Genomic DNA, 17187 nt, shown 5'->3' on the forward strand with positions numbered 1-17187 from the left:
CTTTCAAAAAAGCTTTTCAAAGACTTGCCTTTCCCATGAACTAGAGTTGGCTGAAAACACAAAAAGTGATTGACAAATATTCCAGGGAATAAGAGCAGCATGTTCAGTCCACCGTTATTTGTGGGGTCATTATTCATTGTTGCTGAGTAGCCACCGGGTATTTGTGAAAATGTTTGTGCAGCCTCAAAGTTTATTCCATTTTAGCACAAATGATTCTGCACCTGGAAATCTGCACTTGAAAGTGCACTACTCCTGGCTTGTGATTCTCCTTTGTATGAAATTTCAGTCATCTAATCAGGGTGGAGAAAGAATCCCATGCGACTTGGACAATCACTCACGAACAGCACAGAGTCAAAGTGAACAGTTAATAAATGACCCATAAACTGACATTTTTTCACATAAACTATGTAGTGAAAGTAAGAACAACAATATTTGTTGAAATTAGGATTGGGTCACGAATGGAGCAAAGTGCAATATTAGCAGTGAATATTATACCCGCTTTTGGGCTACTGGCAATCATGAAATAAGATAAAACAATTGATAAAACACATGCCCCAAACGCCAACTGCTATTGGTGCAGACATGAAAAGGGCCACATGCTCTTACCTGAAATTCATCTTTTATCTGGCTGGAATTTGTCTGCGGATCCAGTCTGCTGATGTTGTAATATATGGATCGGAACTCACAAACTGGAATTGCTGTGTTGCCACAGAGACATGCCTCTAGAATGGCATCATGTACAAAGACATACTGCTCCTGCACAGAGCACAGGGACAAGATGTTGCAAATTAACCCCGTGCTAAATAAACATCATAAAATTTCACAGTAAACTTAAATCCATGGAACTGTCAATGCTGATTTTGTTTAAATTGTGCTCACTACAGATTTTTAAATGTGAGTGTGTGCACACATGAATGCATGTTGTGGAAGATACAACTTGAAGAGCTCCCTCCACCAGTTGCTGAGTGCTACTGCTGATGAGAGGCTGGTCTTGGCCCTGAGTGACTTCTGCCAAGATGGCCTGGTTAGTATTGTTCTTTTTACAAAATAATTTTACCATGTAAAAAGAAAACCTGTATCTTATAGTTGGAACCAGTTCTCTGCTCCTTATGGGTGACTGCATCCCTTAATTCAGTTATAATAACCTGAAAGACAGGAGTAGATGACACTACTCCAGCAATGTTTCCAGTGAGGAACAAAAGACAGAGATCCATATACCACTGCCTGTGCCATAGATTTGTGCAGAATGTGCCTCATCAGCACAAATGTTCAAGCAGGACAAAATTCAAGTGTACTCATTATGCCCATAAAATTCTACATTTGTGCATGTAAATGGGCAGTTTGCGGATTTAAACTGGGAAATTCTGCTTGCAGATGTGTCACAAGATGTGCAGTTACAGGTTTTTGCAAGCACAACAGCATTTTGTGAGTGAACCTGTTTTGCCCACCATTAAAAATGTGGCTTGTACAACCCCTTTCAAATGTAAACATAAAATGTGAAGCCTCTGGACCCCAGAGGCACAATGGAGGGAAAAAATCAGTATAAACACTTAGTCTAGGACAAGTATTCCACAAATAGTTTAGGAGCAATTATACTCTGGTGGTGCTATTGCAGTAAAAACAACAAGATGCACGACCAGCTCTATTCCATCTCTCTCGTCTTTAATGGACTTCTGATTACTGGTAATTTGAAAGATGCATGGTTTTCCACAGGATAAACAGAATGTTCTTTACAGAGACCATATCCTGGGAATGGAGTCCAGCAGAATTATAATTGTTCCCCTTTTTTCTATGCTCTATTGTCCTGATTCAGCAGGGTAATTAAGTACATATCCAGCTTCAATCAAGTGACTAGTTCTACTGAAGTCAATGGATCCATTTACGTGCTTCAAATATGCACATGTACTTAGGCAGCTTGCTGAATCAGACTCTAATTCTTTGGATTGATTAGGGAAATGTATTTTGTGTCATATTTCACATATTTGTTTAACTACGTGTAATTAATTGATATCAAATGAGCATTATGTAAGGGTTCAGATATTAGGGTGATAAGTGCAGTATAATAGAAGAGCATAAGGCTCTTCTGATGGGTCAATGCATGCTGCAATATGTAGAAACCTGGTACAATGACACACACCAGGACTCATGAGATAGTTTGATACAATGCAAGACAAAAACTGAACAAGGCACCAACAGATGAGTAACTGGGTACATGATTTATCCTCATGCCTTGGGTACACTCAATATGTGCCTGTACATGGGAGCATTTAATACATGCCTATTCAAGTTTAGCTACACAGAATTCCATACAACAAGCTGGTGGTGGAAACAGGCATTGACCTAACTCACTCATAGGCTTCTCTTGAGTAGAGGCTGACAGGAGGGCTGTAAAACAAGAGAAAATAGCTGCTGGCACCTACCTCTGTCTGTACCAAATTGACCCTCTGGGATCGTAGCTCTCGCACACAGTTAAATATGTCTACAACACCTTCATTCTCTGCCATGTCAAGCATGATGTCAATGGCAATAAAGCACCCTGTCCTTCCAGCACCAGCGCTGCAAAAAAGAATGAAGCCCTGATCAATAGACCATGAAGAGGCAGGGCTGTCAAGAGGAGAAAAAAAATCTGTGTGTTGCAGGCACAGTTGTCTTCCTTCATTAGCTGCCCCTCTCTACTGAAGGACTGGTCTTCTGTGTTGCTGAAACAGCATGAGACATAGGAGAGTGAGGCTAGGTGGTTTTCTTGGGAAGGGGAAAAGAGAGAGGGGTAAGAAGAAAAACTATTTCTCAGACACTAGTAGGAAGATCAATGAAAAATATTCTAGCCCTGTCCAGCAATACTTCCATAAGCACCCGAACCACAGAACATCTGACTCTGTTATGAACTGAGACAGAGAGGAAACTCATGCTCTTGTAATTAGAGGCAGCTTCAGAAAATATATTTTGGAAGAGGTTTTCCCATGTGACTTTTAAAAGCGCTCTGCCATACTCAGGTGCACATGTTGAAGGGGGCCCCAGTTCTGTACCCGCAAGATCCTTCTCCCATTTTAGTTGGTGGGAGTTACATTTGGTACATGGAGAACTGGCCTGGGGTGGAGAAAGTCCAGGGTGGGGAGTTGTGAGACTGTAGAGAAGGGAGCTTTGGGTGACTCAAGTGCTTAAATTTAGAACCCCCACTGCTTGCGAGACTTGAAACCTCTCACATGAATGGTGTTGTCAATAAGTCCCCTCTCCCACTGGGGAAGTCATCCGAGTTGTCTAAGTGTGACAGATAAAGAGAGGAGGAAGTCTCTCCCCATTATCCTAGAGGAAAGGGGCAAACTCAGCTAGAGCCAAGAAAACTTTCGATGTATGAAACTCCAGACGGTGCTGTAAAGCAGAGAGATCTGAATGAACATGAATTAATGTGCCAGATTAATCAAGGGCTGAACAGGGGGAAGATATTTTTCATTTGCAGAATTTTAATGAATAAGTGGCATTTCCTCTCTCTTTATCTCTCTGCTTTTCAAAATTTTAACAAATAGTTATACCATTTCTATATTTAGAGGTCACTGGCAGGCCATAAATATCGAGCGGTGATATTATCCAGCAAGGCACTGGTAGGGAGAATTTGGTCATTACCACTTAGAGCTAGTCATTAAAATTCAAAAGCAGATAAATAACAGAGAGTGAATGGCATTTATTCATTAAAATGTGAAGGATGAAAAATCTCTCCTCTCTTTCTCAGCATTGCTGAATCAGGACCAGTCTCTTTCGAAGGCCAGGCCTGGGTCACAGCTCTGAAGTAGCAGATAGAAACCCAGAGTTGTGGAAAATAGCTACCACCTGCCAGCTCCTGGGGTTTCATTTGTATTTTATTATAAATCTGCCTACCTGCTAAAGACAGAGGGATTAATTTATTTCCCTTTTTGGGGTGGTCTTGGAATTTATTCTCTCTTCCCCCTCGTTTCATACATGCACTCCCTAAGAGGTATGGGACAACAGTTGTAACTGGGTTATGATTGATTTGGAGGGGAAAGCATGGAACAGCAATTGTGTTCTCTGACCTTGCTAGCTTTTCATCTATGCCTCTTCTATAAACAGATATGTTTGTATGTTTTATTGGAGTGGAAGCATTGGGGAAACAGCTGCTATATACTATTCCTCTGTTCTGGTAACATCTTTCTTGCAATGGGATATTGGCAACTCTTGTTCAGTGGTTGGAGGCCACAGTGCTAGTATATGCATATATTAATGCAAATACAAAATCAAATGCAGCTCAATTTTTAAAAAAAAAGAATGGATAATTTTGTGACTACCACTTGTAGCTGTCCTCACTATGCGGGGTTACCAAGACATCAGCTCATCGTCACATGGTTGAGGAAGGGACTTTTCACCCTGTCAGACATTACGTAACTGGTTATGTGAATTTTGGAGGTCTGGTGCCTCTCTCTAATGCAGGGGTGGCCAACCTGTGGCTCCGGAGCCACATGCGACTCTTCAGAAGTTAATATGTGGCTCCTTGTATAGGCACTGACTCCGGGATTGGAGCTACAGGCACCAACTTTCCAATGTGCCAGGGTGTGCTCACTGCTCAACCCCTGGCTCTGCCACAGGCCCTGCCCCCACTCCACCCCTGCTCGCCCCCTCCCCTGAGCCTGCCATGCCCTCACTCCTCCCTCCACTCACCAGCCTCCTGCACGCCATGAAACAGCTGATCAGGAGGTGCGAGGAGGGAGGGGGAGGCACTGATCAGCTGGGCTGCTGGTGGGCAGAAAGCACGGGGAGCAGGGGGATGGGAGATGATGGGGGGCTGCTGATGTATTACTGTGGCTCTTTGGCAATGTACATTGGTAAATTCTGGCTCCTTCTCAGGCTCAGGTTGGCCACCCCTGCTCTAATGCATCTGGCACTGGACTCATGCTGGATTTGATGGCCCACTAGTCTGATCCAAACGAACAAAAACAGCATTCCTATGCTGCAAGGACTTCACTAGGTTCTCCAATACAAATACTTACCAAGAGTCATTTTCGAACTTTGGGAAGGGGCGGGACTGTCAGGTCTGTCAGCAGGAGGCTGTACCTGAGAGGCAGCATGGGTGAGTGGATAGCACACTGGAGTCGGTCAGGAGACCTGGGTTCTGGCTTTGCCACTGACCAGCTGTATGACCTTGCCCAACTCACATTACTTCTCTGTTACCCCTGCCCTTTGTCTGTCTCACACATTTAAACTTGTTCGCTCTTCCAGTCAGGGACTGTTTTCTCAAATGTTTGTACAGTGCCTAGCTCAAGGGGACCCGAGTCTCAGCTGGGGACTCCAGCGACTACTGCAATACCTGTCGTAATTATAACAGTAACCTGAATAATGCTCAGAGTTAGGGAGCATGTAATCCAATAGTTTGAGTCTTCCCTCTTCTTAAACAAGCAGGTGTCCCTGGTACACTTTGGTTAAAGTTGCTCTTAGGAAGTTACATGGCAGATTTCCAGAATGAAATTAAACTCCCAGGCTCTGGGCTAAGTGAAGGCTAAAAATTATATATAATAGTTGGCATCTCCCACTGGGCAGGGGAGCAGGAAGACCCGATCTTGCCAATGGCTGAAGAGCACAAAGTAGAAGCTGAGGTGCATGTGTGTACATGCAAAGGTGGTTGAAAGTTCCCTTCTGCCCGCCCTGAGCCCCTCACTTGATGCTGCTCTGAGTTATGCCAGTTGCCACAGGAGGGTGAAATTGGGTATCCCAGCCATGCACTATTTCCCCCCGCTACACCAGCAGCATGAAGGGCACTGGGCTAAGAGCCCCTATAGCACCAGAGGATCCTCTTCATTGGAGTGATCCCTCCCTGGTCCAATGATGCCAGCTCCAAGGCCAGTTTACACCAGCAATGAAGCATAAAGCGGCCACTGCACAATGGAGAACCTGTTCCACTGTGCGCAAGTTCACCTCGAAGGCCAGCAAACTATACTGTTAACAATAAAAGGTAGCTAGGTGGTCACTAGGTTGAAAGAAACAGGAAAAACTTAAGAAAACTGACCGGGAGAAAAATGAGCGATGACAGACAAGTAGACAGACAGATTGCATACCTGCAGTGCACAACTATAGGCCCCGCCTCAGGCGGATTGAGGAACTTCACCTGCCGAACAAAGCCCAAGAGGCCTGTGGCATAGCAAGGAACCCCGTGGTCTGGCCAGCTGGTAAAGTGGAACTGCCGAATCTCTCGGATCTCATGGTAGCCTTTCTGAGGAGACAATGCAACCTCTATTTTTTTCCTTTCATGTCACAATCACCATATTTCACTGCATTCTTTACCCATTCAGAGGGCTGAACTACCATTTAAATATAATTATATAAAGCCACATTTCATATACCACTTCTCACTTCTGGAGATTTCAAGGTGAAAGATCAAGAGATTACATCTTCCACTACAACTGAAGTGTATCACATAAGCCTGAGGATTATGAAAGTGGTTACCAGCTCCCCATTCACAGTGTACTGTCTTAAATGCAATTTAAAATTAGCTGATCAGTAACATTATGGGGTAACTTCAGTGCTAGGGTACCTTTGCTCAACCACCCCTGCAAAGAGAGACTACTAGTGGTACAAATTCCCAGCTCATTTCCACTCTAGAATCCAGTCTGTTCCAGTAATTTTTTTCTGATGACGTGAATGTAGTGCTAATGACTGACAGGCCTGGAAACTGAAGGCCATAGAGCAGTCAAGGCACAGGCTGCAAAAGAGCAAGCTTCCCTATAATCACCCATCAATGCATTTCAACCCTATGAAGGAGGGATGGCATCTAGTGCTGAGAGAGTAGTTATGTTGTTTCCATACCCATCCTTGGCCTCTGGTGAGACTACAAACAAGGGCATCAGCCACTGTCTGTTCTGATACAGGTACTTGTTCTCTAGGAATTGGACCAACACCACCAGTTTACTCCACACACAGGCTGCCAAAGAGCTTCCACTTAGTTACACCATTTTGTCACTGACATTTTGGGCTGTGGCACAGAGAGTGCAGGGTACCATATTCCATTACCAAGCCCTTTGATCTGCCAGACCTGCCTTTGGTTATTTTTTGCCAAACAGCTCCGTGGTCAACAAAATATGAAATCAGGGCACTAGAAACTGGAACATATTCCAGTGTAGCTGTGATGAGGTTTAATGAATGGTGTGAGTTTTCTTAGAAAGCTTTAAAATCACTTATCAAGTGCGTGAGGTATGATTTGGGAAGAACTGCAATGGTCCGTTATTTAGGCTTCCAATTTTCCACCAGTGCTTAACAAAACCTTCCACTAAACTGCAGATTTTTGGAAAATACACATAGTTAGGCCCTGATTATTATTTTTATTTGTTTTTTAAAAGGGCCTCTGCCTGGGATCTAATTTTACTGGGGCTTTTTTCCCCCACACCTGCAATTTGCCAGTGTGAATAACTATAGTCACTGTTCATGGCATATAGACATCTACCTACTGGAGTCATAGATGCATTTAGACATTTGAGTGCTATGAATTGTATCCACAGTTATTTGTGTTTCCATCTAATTGCTGATATGAACTTGGAAGATGCTTCATAAACATCGGACTAGTAAGGTAGAAAACAAGTCAAAATTTAACACTCCCATATCTACAAGCTTCCCGTTTATGTCTGTGTGGAACCATGCTTCAGATCCCAAGTGAGGTGTTATGTCTGAAGTAAAATTGACTGGGGACTTCCTTACCTTTTGTACAGTAAATGTGCGTATGACGTACTCTGCCAATGGCTCTGTCTCAATTAATGTGACTTTAATATCTCCATAGACCTCTGTGTCATCTGGCCAGTATCTAACACATTTCACCTACAAGAAGAAAAAATAGACTGTAGAGATGGATGGGATAATGGATTGTGTAATTCAAGTCCAATCCAAAAACTGGATCTTTAGTAAACAGTCAAAGAAGTTCACTTAACTGCATAAAAATGTTTTTACATTTGTAATTATTTCTAACATTGTGACTGGGACTCAAATCTGGAGCACTGACATATCGTGAGTCTGTTCTCACAAATTTCTCAGTCCAGTTTTGCAGACGTAATTGTTTTGACCAATTCAGAGCAGCATCCAAATATCAGAGTACTCATCTGAAAAAGGACCCAACCTTTTGAGTTTTGCCCATCGGTTCCAACACGCTTCAGTAACCTGGTGGCTACTTGAAACAGAAACACTGAACAAGTCTGACAGCAGCTGCTCTGACTCACCTGGCTACATCTGTTGTGTGTCCTAATCACAAAGCATCTACAGTATAGCAGAGAAACTAACAGCTCAAATACCACCCTCATGCCAGTGGTAACCTCAATCTGGTCAACCCCTCCTGTGTCAGCCATCTACCCCTCAGTGTCAGTAAATGAGCAGTTTCTAGAAAGGAGCTCCCCATGTAGTAGTTGGCATTTCTGAAGAGATTGCTTCAGCATGCAAGGAACTAGTACCCGGAGTAAGTGGGATATGGGGATAACGCTCTCAACATTGTGGCCCAAATAAATGTTCTGAAGGAAGGAAGGATTTCTAAAACCTCAAACAAGTAAAATTACTAAAAAAAGGGGTGGGGAGAGAGAACTGGACATTGAGGCTGGAGGAGCTGGGAAGTGGGGAACATAGGGGAGCAGAGTAGGAAACAAGGGTGGGATAAAAGAGATGGGAAATATGGGATAGAAGACATTGTAAGGAGTTAAGAAAAGGAGGAAGGAAAAGCCATTTCAAGGCCATGCAATTTGAATACGGATTATTTCCTTTGAATTGCTGGGGAAGAGCAAACCCTAGTCTTAGTTAGGCTTCCTAGGATCCTCAGAAACAATTAGGCCTACCTGACTGGCCCAGCTACTTGGCACCTTCCAAACCCATTCCCTGGAGCCACTAGTCTCTTGGTTATCTTTAAAAGCCTAGATTTGCCATGATAAGTTCTCCATTGATACAGTGATCCTTCAACAGTCACTGAGACCAGATTAAAGAAACTTCCCATATTCTTGCTCATGTGAACTTTGCAGATAAAGAATAAGTCACATACATTACACAGAACTCTACTTTGTTTCTGTAGTAAAAGGGTCAGTTTCTCAACTGGTACAAATTGTTGTAACTCCACTGAATTTAAGAGTTAACCTGATTTATATCAGCTGAGGATCTGGCCCAATATATTTCCATCAAGAGGAAGCAAAAACACAATGGAGAAAGGTGCTTATCAGAGATGAGGGGAAGCAGCTAGGAAATAAGAAAATTAGAGTACAGTTTTAAAGAAGAAACCTGAGTGGTTTAATCTATTCTCTTGTTCTTCAAAGTGCAGTAAGTGAGAGATATTTACAAGATACTTAGAACAGTAAAATGTTACTATCTGCTCCTATTTTGGCTGTATCTGGTGAGGAAGTGGTGAAAAGCACTGGGAATACAGCCTCCTTACCCTGCCAACTTCCACCAGGTTGGTGACCATGACAACACTTGCAGAATTCTCCTGCCAAATCATTCTCCAAAAATCCTTAACCGTCTCTTGCATGGGACCTGGGATAGGAGAAGAGAGAAAAAAGGACATCTTAAAAGGGTACGTTTAACATCAGCAATCCATTTCAGCTGTTCTTTGCCTGCAGCCCTGTTCACGTTAAATCCCACCCTTCTTACGGGGTATTTCCTTGCTCTTCAAGGTGACATCCACTGAACAATATTGACTTCTTTAATAAAACAGATACTCTCTCTAGCAGGGCGGGTGAGATTTTAAGTCTCCAGGACTGTAGAAACTGTGGTGATGGATGCATTATAAGTACTAGAGAGAGATACAGTACGCAAATAGATACATATGATCAATCCAATACATTATGGATGTACCCCGGTGGCTCTGGGGTTAAGTCACCATAGCAGGTTTATTAGAGCAGAGCTTCTCTGAGCTTGCTTCTCCCTCCTCCCGTACATTACAGATGAAAGCCTGTTTCCTACCCTAACCCTCTGTCTACCCTCACTGTCCCTATGCCCCACCCTCCAGATTCCCTGTAGAGCTGCACTCCCTACACCCATGTGCCCTCAGTCCCCATCTCTAGTCTGCTTTTACATATTAAAATCTATCATTGCATAGACATGGAAGGGGCCAGTGAGTAGGCCAGTTCAAGGGGTGGCATAGGTGCAAAGTAGGAGGGAGTGAGCATATCTGGTAGTGAGGGAAGGGGTCCTGGCAAAGGGGTGTGGCTGATAATGGTGTAGGAGGGAGTGGGAGGGCAGTAGGGACATCTGGGATGTGTAGAGGGGAAGCATGGAGAAATAGATATCAATGTTGATAGCTAACAACACAAATCTTCATGTTGCTAGTATTTTTAAGTGGTGGGAAACTCCCCCACAAAATCTTCACCAACTTGCAGGTGAGGCTGCTTAATTACATTTTCTATCAACTCAGTCCACTGCAAATCCAGGAAGTCACCAGTTATGGATATAATCATAAACACACCAACCCCCTCCCACAGGCCTGACCATGCAAGCATCATAATTAAACACATTCTCAGATTCTTCAGCTCCATAACAAACTCCCTTTCAATTCTGACCCACCTTAATACACAACCAATTCCTCAATCACATTCCAGTGCACAACTTACTCTGACCTCATTCTTCCTGGACAAATTACTCATTATTGACTTTACTACTACACATAGGTTTAGGTGTTCTTTATGTTAATCTAGCTCCGGTTGTGCATTTGAGTATGTTTCAAATATCCTCACAAGCAGTGGACTGGAATATGCCTGATTTTATTTTCTGTGCATGAATACCACTCTAAGCTTACAGGTATTAAAACACAGGAGATGTACTCTGAGAGTGGCTCTTGGATCAGCTTAACACATCATTGTCTTTAGAGAAATAGTTAGAAGTAGGAGACTGTCACTTGCCTTGAGTTGCAATATAGTGACGAGGCCGGTGGTATCCCTGGGAAAATATAAGAGAAGGGAAAACAAATCAGGAAGGTCCATTAAAATAACACGTCAGAGTGAGCAAACTGGCATGCATTTTACTTCTTCCGGTAGAATCAGCTGTTGTGTGTGAATGAAGCACTAGCACTAATGGGTACATAGAAACCCTACATGAGACACGGGGTCCCTTTGAGGAATTACAAATGGCAGGAACTGCTTTAGTCCTCTTTAATAATTCAACTACCATGAAATGTTTGGAGTTTTCATAGCATGGATTTGACAGTACCAGAGAGAAAATAAGAATGAGGCATTTTTCACATTTTCTCAAAGAAACAGCAAGTCCTGCAGCTAAACTGCAGGCACTCTGGGAAACCTGCTTCACTACTTAGATTAGAAATTAACAAGCAAAAATCTGTGCCTTCTGGTCTGAAATGCACACACCTGCCTCTACAGAACAGAACAGTGATTAAGTATATTTTCAGTTTCCTCCATTGAGGGATCTCTTCAAAAAATGTTATTAAGGATTAAGAGATGCATAAAAGAAAATGTGTGTTCCTTTGACGACAGTGTGTGTGTCTGGGAGGTGGCTATGTTTAAAAAGATATTTCCTACTACTTAAAAAAATACCAGCACACATATAATGCCTCCCACGCTGCAACCATGTAAACCATCAAGAAGCCACAGGTCTATATTAATATTATTGTGAGAGGGGTGATATTGATTTTTGTGTCCACAGTACATGCATCTTATATTCCACTTGTGTGTGTGTGTAACTATCAGACCGAGAAATCTCATGTATGTAGGTGACTCATAGAGAGAGACAGACAGACAGACCACCCTCCCCAACACAGCACAGAGCTGGGATAAACTTTATCAGCCCTATCACATTTGCAGTGAATCTCTCTCTAAGGGTATCTCTATGATTGGAGCTGAGAGGTATGATCCCCAGCCCAAGGGGACATACCCCCACTAGCTCTCATCAAGTTGGTGCACTAAAAATAGAACATAGTCATGGCAGTGTGAGTGATGGGAGGGGACGGAAGGGGCTAGCTGCCCCAAGTACATGGCGTCAGAGATCCTAGGCGTATGCTCAGGGAAATTAGCCCATCCCGCTGCTCACACTGACATGGCTTCATTGTCTTTTTACCACACTAGCTCAATGAGAGCTAGGGTCAGTATGTCTCCTCAAGATGTGAAACTCCCTCCAGCTCTTAGTGTAGAGCTAGCCTAAGAAGTACCATGCCCACAATCAGATATGATGATATGGTTCTCTGTCACACAAGGTATGTCCATGGCCCTTACATCTATGTAGTTGGCGTTTATGTAGTCTGAGTGAGGGTCTCCATCCAACAGCTGCAGTCTCACTCTTGAATGATCATCTGAAAGATGAAAAGAAAAAGAGTAAAGTTAAAGATAAATAAAAGTGCTAAGTGTTTCATGTGTGGTTAAATGGAAAAGAATATGGCTGTCCTAAGGCAGTGGAAAAAACAAGTGGGCAGATGTACTATAATTGAGCTTTCCACTTGCTGCTTTTTGTAACTGGCTGATTGAACACATACAGCTGTATCAAGACTATCATGGTGTTATCCATAAATTTGTCCATGACTTCTTTTTGGTATTTAAGGTGTTACCTTTACATCCTGGGGTTACCTTTTATTTATAGTAGGCATTCATTATTCACTGAAGTTAATATAATCTGTTACGAGATTTACACATAACATGAACATTCTTCATTTTCTGGATCTCAGCCTTCATCCTCTTAGGGAAATGTCCAGATCACAAAAGCCAACACTTAGAACTAAATGGTAGCTTTCCTGGTCTGCTCAGAAGAGGGGCCAAGGATTGACAGGACTATGGAAACTGAGGTGAGAGTTGAGATTGGGATTGTTACAGAAGAGAAAAATAAATGAGGTCACAACAGAGATATGTAAAATACTGAATATAAAGATGGTAAAACAGTCACTCCTATTTAACCTCTTTCATCATACGGAGAAGAGCTCTGTGAAGCTTGAAAGCTTATCCCTTCCAGCAAGAGAAGTTGATCCAATAAATGTTATTACCTCACAGACCTTGTCTCTCTCAAGAAACAATTTTTTCAGTTTTCAATAGAACTGAAGAATACAAAATTTAAAACTGATACCAAGGAACATTCTGTTTACATGGGAATGTATACAGCACAATGAACCTATATAACTCATTGCAACAAGACCACATTGAGGCCAAGAGCTTAGCAGTATTCAGTTAGTTTAGATAGGGCAAAAAAGCATAAACCAATCTCTGCCTGAAGTTACGAACAAACTTCTCCATGGGCAGATTATTCCCGAATTTTGCACTTGAGGATTCTTGCACCTTTCTCTGAAGCAACTGGTGCTGGCTGCTGTCAGAGACAAGCTACTGGGCTAGCTGGACACTGATCTGATCCGGTCTGGCATCTCCAATGTTTCTATGGAATTATGTACAGAAATGCCTAAGTAAGGATCAACTGCTGAAAAATAGCTTCTATTTTGGGTGCTCAACACTAGACACCTTAGGTCTGATTTTTTTAAGAGGTGATGAGGATCCAGAGATTCCATTCACTTTAATTCCTATGAACTAGCTATCTACAAATCATCACCCAAGGACTAAGGCACCAAGAATTTAGAGGCACTTCTGAAAATTTGGCCCCAAACATCTAACCGGTCATTTGAACACTATCATCATGATTAAACACAAAATCACATGCAAACTAGAGGCCTGATCCTATACCACTGAAGTCAAGAGATGCTTTGCCACTGACTTTAATGGAAACAGGATCAGGTTATAAGCGGGCAGATTTATGTGCATCAATTCTGGAAATCAGGGCCCAGATGCATATGGACATGTATTGCAATTAATTTTCTTATGGGAGAGGCACAAAACCCAATAGTCTCTTGACTTTATGGGTCAGGTATTTTAACCCAAATGCAATGGATGAACCTGCAAATACAGACACACTGTCATGGCCACAACACCCCACAATTGTGCTCAAAATGATTATGCAGGTTAGGCAGACAGGAGTTCTGTTATATGATTTGGGTTCACAGATATGGGTTTTGTGGCTGTAGTGAGTACTTGTGTATTTCTGCAGGAGCACCCATTGCGCCCAGTTTTAGGGCATGGCTACACTTGCAGATGTAGAGCGCTGTGCGTTAAACCCACCTTCGTAGAGGGCAGTAGGGAAAGCACTGCAGTCTGTCCACACTGACAGCTGCTTGCGCGCTGGCGTGGCCACATTTGCAGCACTTGCAGCGGCATTGGGATTGGTGCATTATGAGCAGCTATCCCAGCATGCAAATGACTGCAATGTGCTTTTCAAATGGGGGGGAGAGTGGGGGAGTGTGACAGGGAGTATGTTGTGTGCATGTGGGGGTAGAGAGAATTAGTTTTTGGGGTGCTGAGTGTGTCAGCATGCTGTCTTGTAAGTTCAGACCCTCCTTTCCCCCCCCACCCCCCCGCTTCTCTCTCACTCACTCAAAGCAAATAGTAAATGTTTGCTTTTCTCGGAGCTGATAAGCAGCCGGCTTCTCCGAAACGGAGCTTTGAAAGGGCATTTCCGCATTCCTGCAGCCGATTCCACAACAATGACAAGAGTGGCCACTTGACTTAAGGGGATTATGGGACGTTTCCGGAGGCTGATCACAGCGCAGTAACACAACACCTCGTTCACACTGGCGCTGCAGTGTTCCAGCGGGGGCGCAGCAAATGTTATTCCACTCGCCGAGGTGGAATACCAGCAGCGCTGTAGCTGCGGAGTCAGAGCGCTCTACATGCCTTGCCAGTGTGGACGGGGAGTGAGCGAGGGTGCCCGGGGCTGCTTTATTGCATTGTAACTCGCAAGTTTAGCTACGCCCTTAGAAAGTTAGTGGTACTTAAACCAGTACATTGGGAATTTTACTTAACCAAATGGTTAGACAGACAAAAGAATTTATGCTAAGAGTAATTTACAAAGACAGCCAGAGAGCTGATTAGATTGTGTGTATGGAGGCAACACACAAAATTTACTGCAGACAATTGCTCGCAAGGCATGGAGCCAAGCTAGTGAGAATTATATGGAACAGAAATTAAAACGATCTTAGACGTAAGGGGGGGAAAAGACGACATTCCTCTATAGTGATGTCACAAGGAGATCAGAACCTTAAGAATGTCTAGTTTATTGCAACAATGTAATTGAAAAGAAACAACAAATGTTCCCACCTAGCTATAAAGAATCACCTCTAATTGAACCTCTAAGGGACTATCCTAAAAAGATGTCTAAGAAGGTGGCGGCAGGAGAAGACTATCACTTGTAGACATTTATACATGGGGAAGGACCGAGGAAGGCAGCACTTTTGTTGTCATAAAGAATAATATTTTTCTTCAAAGGAAAAAATTGCTGCTTTATCAGTAACCCAAAATAAGCTATGAAGAAACAATCATTTGAAATGAAACAAAGAAAACTTAAAAACAGAGGAGGCATTTAGGCTGAGGTCCAATTCTGGTTTTGGACCAACTGAAATATACTGGGAGCTCAGTTTTTCTTCTGTGGAATTTGGAGTCATAATATCTCATTGCACGTTTTATAGAAATGAGATTTTATTTTTCATGGGAGAAATATTTTGCTCATAGGGTGAATGGTGTGACAGACAGCCTCTGTATATACAATAAATGTAGGAAATATTAATGATGTCTTACCTTTCAGGAGGGAGTTGGGCCTTTAATCTAGTTCATATTTTTAGGGGAACTGGCTAGATAAAAGTTCATGAAATAACTTATCTTTTAAATCAGATTTTCCGAATGCTTTACAAAGCTGTTAGGAATGTACCTTATGGGGAAAGGTACACAGTACATTGATGCACTAATAATAACTAATAGTAACACTAGTGCTCTCATAAAGCATCTATAGATTTTAAAATGCTTTACAAAGGAAGGCAAATATCCTTTTTTTAAAATGGGGAAACTGAGACACAGAGATGAGGTAACCTGCCCAAGGTCATACAACAGGTCTGTACTAGAGATGAGATTAGAACCTGGGTCTCCTGATTCTTAGAGCTTTCCATTACTGGACCACACTAGCTCAGAAGCCTCTAATCTCTGGCAAGCTAAGCTCAAATTCAAATCAGAAGTTAAAGAGTGTGGGTGAATTCATTTCACATCACAAAATCACCAAACATTTTAGCATGAGTGGGAGCATCTGCTTAAAAGCAAGCTCATGCCTACAAAATCCAGGGCTGTGAGAAACTGCAGAACCATTGTAATGACATTTTTTATCATTTTATTTTGCCATATCATCTTCTACACTTGTGAATTAACACAACTTGAAAAATTTACGAAAAATTGCCTGTAAACCTGTTTTAATACCAACTCCAAAGTGACAAGAATTTCACTGAAAATAGTTCCATTCTAGCACACCAAATTCATCATTTCAAACTTGTGTCAAAATTCTCATTTTTGAATAATTGTGAAGGTCAGTGTGATTATTTCCACATCTCATTTTGAGACTAGAGTTATCCCATGAAATGGAAGCTATACTGAGGCATGAGGCAACATTTTCAGTGAGGTGAAGACGGCAGCCAGGAACAGGATATTGCTCAATGAGGAAGTCAGGAACATAAACTAAGCTCACTCCGTCTCCTTGGACTTAGAAGGGTTTTTATTCTGTACCCATCCCTGTAACATAGTTTTTATTTTTATGAGCTGTCTGGGTTGCTGTCCATGGTACTGACTCAATTCTATGTTTTTCTGCACGGAAGAAAATTCGGACTGAATTATTTATGCTTCATTTGTGCTCTTTGACAGTAGCTCAAATGCCTTTGCAAAAGCTGTCCTTTCTGCACTTTCCATAATTTTATATACTTCAACGATGTTCCCTCACAATCTTCTCCATCCCAAAGGATATTTCAAACAACTTTTTTTTTTTAATAGTTTCCCTGTAGGATTCTCTTTGCCTTCTATTCTGTATTTTCTATTTCTATGGCCCAAATCATGGCTTTCAAGTTCTGGTCTGTTTTGGAGGCTTGAGGGACTGCACTGCAGCAGGAACCCTGGGAGAATTCTGGCTGACTCGGCTGTAATTACTCCTGGGGTACTAGGAACAGCACTTCCCTTTGACAGCAGGCATCCCACTCCATGCTGGGGACAGTGCTCAGCCCAGGGGGAAAGGAGAGGAAAAGACTTGTGCTGTCTTAGACTATCAGACTTTAAGGCCAGAAGGCACCATCATGATCATCTAGTCTGACCTCCTGCACATGCAGGCCACAGAACCTCACCCTCCCACTCCTGTAATAGACTCCTAATCTCTGGCTGAGTTACTGAA

At 42.6% G+C, this 17187-nt stretch overlaps 1 protein-coding gene across 6 annotated transcripts in view; it reads right to left on the bottom strand.

Moving 5' to 3' along the window:
* Nucleotides 1–17187, bottom strand: part of PTPRT (protein tyrosine phosphatase receptor type T) — a 736092-nt gene that overhangs the window by 23714 nt on the left and 695191 nt on the right. For all 6 annotated transcript variants that reach the window (XM_005295345.3, XM_005295344.3, XM_005295348.3 and 3 more), the window contains 7 exons: nt 12180–12256; nt 10857–10893; nt 9395–9492; nt 7693–7809; nt 6060–6214; nt 2421–2556; nt 607–756 (listed from right to left, as the gene is read on the bottom strand). In XM_005295345.3, the coding sequence (XP_005295402.1) occupies nt 607–756; nt 2421–2556; nt 6060–6214; nt 7693–7809; nt 9395–9492; nt 10857–10893; nt 12180–12256 (770 nt within the window). The remainder of the gene's footprint in view (nt 1–606; nt 757–2420; nt 2557–6059; nt 6215–7692; nt 7810–9394; nt 9493–10856; nt 10894–12179; nt 12257–17187) is intronic.

This window comes from Chrysemys picta, chromosome 13, assembly GCF_011386835.1.
Source record: "Chrysemys picta bellii isolate R12L10 chromosome 13, ASM1138683v2, whole genome shotgun sequence".
Taxonomy (NCBI): domain Eukaryota; kingdom Metazoa; phylum Chordata; order Testudines; family Emydidae; genus Chrysemys; species Chrysemys picta.